At 31.0% G+C, this 9,454-nt stretch overlaps 1 protein-coding gene across 2 annotated transcripts; it reads left to right on the top strand.

Annotated features, from left to right (window-relative positions):
• Positions 1–2,004: 2,004 nt before the first annotated feature.
• Positions 2,005–8,296, top strand: LOC106474234 (torsin-1A-like). Of its 2 annotated transcripts, none has more exons than XM_022402587.1 (2): positions 2,005–2,213; positions 6,770–8,296. In XM_022402587.1, exon 2 carries the CDS (start codon positions 6,871–6,873, stop codon positions 7,831–7,833), a length of 963 nt encoding a protein of 320 aa, XP_022258295.1. In that variant the 5' UTR covers positions 2,005–2,213; positions 6,770–6,870; the 3' UTR covers positions 7,834–8,296. The 2 variants fall into 2 exon arrangements, with proteins under 2 accessions (XP_022258295.1, XP_013790378.2); XM_013934924.2 differs by having other exon boundaries at positions 2,005–2,283.
• The last annotated feature ends 1,158 nt before the right edge of the window (positions 8,297–9,454 follow it).

Below are 9,454 nucleotides of genomic sequence, written 5' to 3'. Positions count from 1 at the left end.
TGCGCTAGCATTTACTAGATATAAGGTAGTCTGGTATATATAAAATGGTGACAACGTGACGAATAATAATGTGTGTGTAGGTAATGAGTAATTGAACTGCAGTCAGAGAGAGACGTATTGTTGAAGTTAACGTTTGTTGTTATAGCGTTTGTTTTAGTGCGATTGTTGAAATTAAGTGTATCGTAAAGTTGTATTCGGAAAGAATAAACCAGTTTTATTAAGTAAGGACTTGTGTCGCTAAACTTTCGTCGGAACGAAGTTACAGAAAATTAATTAACAAACGGAGACGTAACAATACTATTGTTTTTACGTCAGTGTTGTTGGCTATGTTTTATTTAATTTAGATGTTTATATTGTTTCATCAGAAAGTGTGTTGATAACATGTTACCATATATCACATGGCTTAACATCTGAAATGTTTTGGGAGTTTACGAAATGATTTGAATGTACAAAAATGAGTTAGGGGACAAGAAAGTTGTATAGGTTGTTGATTGATTATTGAGCCAACCAGTTTGTTCAGCACTGTAAGTTTTGAATTTATGTTTTAAGTGAAGTAACGGAGACATGAGAAGTACTGTACACAGAGAAAATTAGCAAATAAGTAGAATCTATTGAGGCATTAGTTATGTCTCAAGTTAGGCCTATCCTTTAAGTTTAGTTGCATTATTTGTACAAATCGTTATTGTAGTCTGAGAAATGAAAGGCCTTCATTATCATTAAGTAGACAATTCTTTATTTTTTTTTATTGAATAATCCAAAAGAACCTGCCAAACAACAGAAACTGGCACATTAAAACATTGGAAAAAATATTATGTGGTACTTTTCACAGGATTATGTGACATGCTTTTGATATTTGAAATGTTAATGTAGCTAACAAGAAATAATATTAGTACAGAGGAACTTTCAACTCTCATGTAATAACAGTGAAGACATTATGTAACTCTATGGAAATTCTGTAATTGCACTTTACCTTATAAAGAATTTAAGTGATTTATATTAAAACGAATTTGAAGCCTCACCACATCATAATTGTCCGTATTATTATGTCCACTCATATTGGTTCATATTATTACGTCTACTCATATTGGTCCATATTATTACGTCTACTCATATTGGTCCATATTATTACTGTGCTACTCATATATTGGTCCATATTAATATGTATGCTCATATTGGTCCATATTATTATGCCTGCTTGTAATGGTCCGTATTATTAGTCTACTCATATTGGTCCCTATTATTATGTCTGTTCATATTGGTTTGTATGATTGTCTGCTCATATTGGTCCCTATTATTAGTCTACTCATATTGGTCCGTATTATTAGTCTGCTCATATTGGTACATATTATTATGCCTGCTCATAATGGTCCATATTATTATGTCTGCTCATATTGGTACATATTATTATGTCTGCTCATATTGATTGGTATTATTATGTCTGCTCATATTAGTTCGTATTATTATGTCTGCTTATATTGGTTCATATTGTTATGTCTGCTTATATTGGTTCATATTGTTATATCTGCTTATATTGGTTCGTATTATTATGTCTGCTCATATTGGTCCCTATTATTATGTCTGCTCATATTGGTCCGTATTATTAGTCTACTCATATTGGTCTCTATTATTATGTCTGCTCATATTGGTCCGTATTATTATGTATTAGCAACAGAAGGTCCAACTTCATTTTTCAAAGTGCAATTGAGAAAAGATTTTTTTCTTATATTTAATGTGAAAAACATTGTTAAACAATTTTGCTCATGACGTACAATAATATAAATGAAATATTATTTTATAAATTAATATTAATAAATATTTGCTAAAAATCAAACTGAGTTGTTAATGTTAATAGTTAATTTTTTGAAATTATAATAAGAACTACAAAGTTTATCTTTATGACTAGAACTTGTTGTGATGTAGTGTTTAAAGCATCTTTATTTTATAAAAAATATATAAGAGAAACAAGACACACAACTTAAGTAGATAGCTTTATTTAAAAAATTTATAATTATTAATTTATTGTTCAAGTTTTACAAGACAAATGTAATATGTAGAGAAAATTAAACTGGGTGGTAAAATATATACTTTAAACTTTATAGGGTCTACTCAGGTTTCAACCAAAGCAATTCAGGACTCCTCACAGTCCACAATAAAACCTGCTTCCATTTTCCAGCCTCAGCAATCAACGAGCTTTACTGGTCCATCTTGTACATGTATGTTGATGCTTACTTGACTGGGATTGTTTGTGGCATGCATGTAATGTGCAACTATTTAGTTGAAATGGTACTGTTCAAGTCTAATGAAAACTATTGTTAAAGTGTAGGATCTGTAATAAATGTTGATGTACATCAGGATTTTTCATTTAAAAAATCCGTGTTACATGAGAAAGAAACATATTGAGACATCTTAGTAATAGAAAAGCATTTACATGTTACTTGAACTCATTTTTTTAAGAACAAAAGAGACAAAATTTGTAAATTTCTTAACATTTTTGAGTTTGCATCAATCACCTACTCCTGTGTTCAGGTTACTTGGCTAGAAGTCAAAGTTTAGTAATATTTTTTAGACAATGTACAACCTCGGATTACTCGGCTAGAAGTAAAAGTTTAGTAATATTTGTTACACAATGTACAACCTTAGGTTGTTGGCTAAAAGTAAAAGTTTAGTAATATTTCTTAGACAATGTACAACCTCGGGTTACTTGGCTAGAAGTAAAAGTTTACTAATATTTGTTAGACAATGTACAACTTCGGAGTACTTGGCTAGAAGTAAAAGTTTAGTAATATTTGTTAGACAATGTACAACCTCGGGGTACTTGGCTAGAAGTAAAAGTTTAGTAATATTTGTTAGACAATGTACAACCTCGGGGTACTTGGCTAGAAGTAAAAGTTTAGTAACATTTGTTAGACAATTTATGACCTCAGGTTACTTGGCTAGAAGTAAAAGTTTTAGTAATATTTCTCAGATAATGTACAATGTTTGAAGTCTGGTGGCTGAAGATCTTGTCTATTTCAGTTTGGAACTTTCTTTAATATTTCAGAATAGCACATGCATCATCTGGTCTTTTCATGCTATCCATTTCTCTGTAAGTTTTCATTAGAATCATAGGAATTTATACCACAAAAAATAATAAACTGCCAAAGAGCTAACCTGTTTTGGATAGCATTCATCAAACCAGATGATGTGTTTTCATACACAAGACAATCTCACTGTACTTCTATTACAGGGATCAGACTATAACAGAAGTGGTCAATGTGTATTATTTCAAGTTGGTTCATAAAAAATAGAACATATTATAATAAACATATATGGCAATTAACACATTATACCATCCTTTTTTCCCCTAAGCAGTGCTATAGGATGTCTTATTGATTCATAAGTTAATATATGGCAATTAACACATTATACCATCCTTTTTTCCCCTAAGCAGTGCTATAGGATGTCTTATTGATTCATAAGTTAAGATATGGCAATTAACACATTATACCATCCTTTTTTCCCCCCAAAGCAGTACTCTATGATGTCTTATTGAATCATAAGTTAAGATATGGCAAGTGACACATTATACAATTCTTTTTTTCCGCATAGCAGTGCTATAGGATGTCTTATTGATTCATAAGTTAAGATATGGCAAGTGACACATTATACAATCCTTTTTTTCCCCATAGCAGTGCTATAGGATGTCTTATTGATTCATAAGTTAAGATATGGCAAGTGACACATTATACAATCCTTTTTTTCCCCTAAGCAGTGCTATAGGATGTCTTATTGATTCATAAGTTAAGATATGGCAAGTGATACATTATACAATCCTTTTTCTACCCTAAGCAGTGCTATAGGATGTCTTATTGATTCATAAGTTAAGATATGGCAAGTGATACATTATATAATCCTTTTTTTCCCCTAAGCAGCATTATATGATTAACTTATAATATTGTTACGTCTCTGGTCGTTAGTTAATTTTCCATATAATTTCTTTTCGAATAAACTTTAGCGATACAAGTCCTTTCTTAAATGAAACTGGTTTATTCTTTCTAAATACAATTTTGCAGTACACTTAATTTCCACAGTCACGTTATAACAAACGCCATAATTCACAACAAACGTCTCACGTGCTCGACTCAACAATACTCTCTCTCTCTGTCCGTAGTTCAATTACTCATTACATTGTTGCCGTCACGTCTTGACTGTCTTACATATAAAAGAATACCGAAATATAGTAAACACTAAAGCATTCAGGAACCTTCGAAAATATAAAGTGTTACTAGCGTCACGTGACCCCCGCTGTCGTAACAATATTTTGTTACGTATCTGCTTGTTTATTTGTTTCCGGTAGAAATTATTTCCAAGAATCTTCAGCGATACAAGTCCTTTCTTGATTAAGCCAGTTTATTCTTCCTCGATACAAACGTTTAGTACACAGTAGTACCACAATCAGTACGTTTCTCATCACTTTAAACTTAACAACTTTTATAATACACGCTATAAATCAAAGCGATTCACAATCTCGATAACTTCACTCTCGACGAGTGCAAAACACGCACTTTATGGCTCACTAGCTCGAACTAACAGAATCATAAATTACAGGGAACTCAAAGTCACTACTGCTCTCTGTTCATTCACGCTGGCTTTCTCTGCCAGGCTTATATACTAACGAAGAGGGCATCTCTGACTTCCCCGATCATTCGAGAAACTCATCACGCATGCCACCAGCCCAATGAGCCAGCGTCACGTGACTTCCGCTGTCATAACAGTTTCTTAACTTAATGTCACGTAGTGGACAATGTTCCTCGTTTGGTGACTAGAACTATGAATGTATTTATACTGATTGTGTTTCATATGTTTTCATATTATTTATATTCACATCTCAATATAGCCTTAAAACACTTTCCTTACTAGTAGGACTAAAAATGTAATGTAACAAGTTACTTCATCAAACTTGAATTACACTTAGTGAAATATTGAAGAAAAATGCATGAGGTTGTGATAATTTCCCAAAAACCATTGTTTAGGTATGTGATTGAACATTAGAAATGTACTTGATAATTTGATTTGAAAACAGTGTGACATTTCTTGTTCATAAACTTTACAGTTAACAATAACATTTAGGAATTGATTGTAAGCTCAATATGGTTATTACAGTTATAGAAGTTGAACTTTACTAAGCAACAGTGTGTTTTACTTTATTGCATCAAATGAATATGATTGATTTTTAAGCTGAATTTCTTAATTAAACCCTCTTTTTAATTATTATTCATCGTCTCAGTGGCGCCAACTGTGTAGGGGACTCTAGTAATGAAAACAGACACATACACACTTTATGGGATATTGATGATTGCATTTACAATGTCCTTCACCTTTTATGTAAGTGTAAAGTATATCACTCCAGTATAATGAATGACATAGACTCATTTACTTCAGATCTGTGGGCTTACCATTTAAGTATAAATGGGTTTTCATTCTGTTCATAAAATGAGAATTCAAGTTGGTATGCATTAACAAAATATAATGACTGTGTAATTTTGGCATCATAAGAAGACAAATGATATTTTCATTTTATAAATTTTCACCATAAATATTTGGTTTCGCTAGAGCTCGGTACATGCAAAATGGGTTTTTAATTTTTTTATTTTTAATTTTTTCTTACATGTAGAACAAATATAGACACTATTCAATTTAAATGAACAAAATAAACAGCTGTAGTATGTTGAGTAACAAACTTCCAGACTGAGTATTATGATGGCTTTTAGAATTTTAGTGGCTAATTATGAGTTTAGTCTGTAGTATGTCGAGGAACAAACTTCCAGACTGAATATTATGATGGCTTTTAAATTTTAGGGACTAATTATGTAGTATGTTTTGGAACAAATTTCCAGACTGAGTATTATGATGGCTTTTAGAATTTTAGTGGCTAATTATGAGTTGGGTCTGTAGTATGTTTAGGAACAAACTTCTAGACTGAGTATTATGATGGCTTTTAGAATTTTAGTGGCTCATTATGAGTTGGGTCTGTAGTATGTTGAGGAACGAACTTCCAAACTGAATATTATGATGGCTTTTAGAATTTTACTGGGTAATTATGAGTTGGCTCTAACCCAGGTCATCTTGGGAAAAGTGGTAACTTCATATCTTCACATTTTCTACTAATCTTGTATTATGTCTTTTTATACAGAGATTTTGTTTTGAGAGTGGCATAAACAATTAATTTATCTTTGGAACTATGTTGTCTCCCTTTAATTTAATACAATAGTAAATGGTATGTCTAGAAATCTTACTTAAGTGTCTTGAATAGTAATAGGATATTTCTGATGTTGAATAAGTGACGTTTGGTATTCACCCAACAACATTGATTTAGGTGGTAAATCTTATGAAACTCATTACCAAATCTGATCAACCTCTTCATATTACTTTCTTTCACATGTTTTGTTTCATAAAGTAACAAACTCTCTTACATTTATCATACTTATGATGTTGAGAGCTTTTTACATAATTTTGGTGCCATTATGACTTATCTTTTTGTTTTCTTTTTTGGTTACTGCACCATTCAGGTAATCTGACCTGTAATTTTGTTTTGCTGTGTGTGCATTTATTTTTATCTGTGTGTATGTATGTTAAATGTGTTAATATTTATTTAGAAATAAGTAGTGACAGAGTATCTTATCTTAATTTAGGTTTGCTAAATCATCATGATTTAAAAGTTTTAATTGTATGTTAACCATAGAAGTATCCTGTATAATGTACATCAAAACTACTGTTTTTTTTTCCTTAGGGAATCTAAGTAGTCCTTTACAACCTCGCCCAAGAAAATTATTGTTCCTACGTAAACAGAAGACTGAAGAAAATTTTGCTGCTAGTAATTCCAAAGCCTTGATGAGGCAAGATGAGTCCATAAGGTCAATAGTTCCGGCAAAACTGGCCTGTTCACACAAACTGGAAAACTGCACTGATAGCACACTTATCTGGAAGTGTACTGTTGGTTGGTGGAGTTTAACGTTTTCTGTGTTACTTGTAATGTTTATGACGTATTACATGTTCATGAGGTCAAACAACACTTGGAGTCTTGCTATAAATTCTTTAGAGCAGACATTACAAAGACAAGTTGTTGGACAGGAAATAGCTAATAAAAGATTGATAAAATTACTTTCTGATTATTTAAAATCTGAGGAAAGAATCTTTTCAAGACCACTGTCATTGCTGCTAGTTGGAGGAAGTGGAACAGGGAAGTCCCTAATGTCTAAAATCTTAGCTTCATTTTTTCCTTTGGATTCTGTCCACAAGCTTATTATTCCACTTCATCTGAAAAATACTCCCGAGTTCTCTCAGTTGCCAAGCTACGTGGAAAGAATAGCTGCTGACGACAAACCTCACCTGTTCATTGCTGATGATGCAAGCTCTTCTCTTCTTCAGAAGGTCCAGGAAATAATAGATAGTTGGCCCCTTCCAAAAAGTTCTTTCCCTGTGATATTTTTATGTATCTCAAACAACCAGAATTCTAAGCTGGATGAAATAGTGATAAATCACTTCCATACGAATGGTCAACGTAACAACATACCTGAGAAATATCTATATTCAAATCTTGAGAGAGAGATTTTTGGTGTTTCGTCTAGCAAGCCTCAAATCACCACCCATGTAATTCCCTTTCTTCCTTTACAAAGGCATCATGTTGAGCACTGTATCAAAGAAGAGCTCCGATCTCGAGGCGTAATTGATAATCACTCTTATATTGTTTCAAAACTCTTGGAAGAAACAGATTTTTTCCCACCATCTATGCCAGTATTTGCTGTCACAGGATGCAAAAGGATATCAAGAAGGGTTGATTTGTATTTGTTTTAAAGAATCAAGCACATAAATCCATATTTTAAAATAATATTTTATTTCTGAATAAGTATTCAAGTTGTTCAACAATTTCCTTGTTTCGTTGGTTTGTAAAAGTAATTTGTTCATATTTTACAATTCTGTTTCTTCGAAGATTGTTTTCTTAATTCATATTTAAGGCCAGAGATTTTAAAGAAAAATACAGAAATGCTTTTTCATGAAGTGTTTTTTTTAACTATAGCGTATATAAACAAGGTTTTTTTTAAATGTAAGATTAAAAAAAAGCAACTTGAATCATTTCAAATTCACAAAGACTTTAAACTTGAACTGTCATTCTTTTTCTTACCTGGTTTTGTAAAGTGGTCTTCAAAGAAGAAAGTGCTGGCTATTGCATAACTAAAATGGCAAGATTTTATTTTTTTAACTTATAATAACATGGTTGAAAGGGAGAAATTTTCTGTAAAACTAAACACAATTTATTTCAAACAGTAGGTTGTGGAATGATAATATAATATTACTTTTTCTTTAAATACCAAAGTGTTATGTAGCAAAATTGTATTTACAAAAATAATAATGTGGTTGAATTGATCCAGTTTATTTAATAAATATGTTGATAATGTGTTTAATATAGATTTTAATAATATATATTTTGTCTGTAGTTTGATTTTGTACTTCATAAATCTATATCAGGATAAAAGACTTTACAGGTGGAGTTTATTTACATAATTTTATTTTTCTAAGTGTCATTTGTAACATTCTGTTTCTTTCTTGATAAGTAAGAATGTTGATAGTCTCTTCTAGCTATAAACTCATTTGTCACAAGATATTATCTAGAATAAAATTAAGAGTCTTTTTAACTTCCAAATTTGTTGACAGACAGATTAGACAATGTCAGGATTTTAAACATTTCTCTCGTTTTGTAGTTAAGAATGCATAGAATTGCACTTTGTAACAACTAAATAACTAAAGTTATTTTGTACGTGGTGTATGTATTTTACCAAACTATATAGAAAATTTTTACCTTTAATTTCGTTATGTAACTTGCAACTCCAAAATTTTCCCAAACAAAACAGTGTAATTTAGTTTTCTGAATATCAAACCTGTTGAGTAGAAAAGACAAGATTTAAGGTAACAGCTCATCCATACCTATTGTGTATAGTATAATAAAGATGAAGGACTTCAGTTGAGAACCAAGGTGAAACACTATATTTTTGATAAAATTTTATAACCTATATTTAAATTCTGATAATTTGGTTAATGATTTCATTTTTCAACATTATATGGCAGGGACACAATATTAAATTACTAAATTTGATTCTTGATAGAACAAAGGTAGGGAAATAGGGAAAAATTAATGATAAAAATCATACTAGACTGTTGATGTTTTAATTACATATTAATCTGAATTTGATACCAGAAGTGTTTAAAATAAGATCTGTTTCTTTATCCGCCACAAATCAATACCTTGGAACCATTTATTATATATAAATTTGTCTAGATGGACTATGATATCCAAACATCTATTACAAACACTATAAAGAATACAGTATAAAACCTTAACAGTTATGGTAATGAATGCTGAAAAGAGGTGAAATATTAAAAACCCCTTACATATAAAATTACATTTTACACAATTGCA

Source organism: Limulus polyphemus, unplaced genomic scaffold (genome assembly GCF_000517525.1).
Source record: "Limulus polyphemus unplaced genomic scaffold, Limulus_polyphemus-2.1.2 Scaffold6977, whole genome shotgun sequence".
Taxonomy (NCBI): domain Eukaryota; kingdom Metazoa; phylum Arthropoda; class Merostomata; order Xiphosura; family Limulidae; genus Limulus; species Limulus polyphemus.
This window is presented reverse-complemented; position numbering and strand designations above follow the sequence as displayed.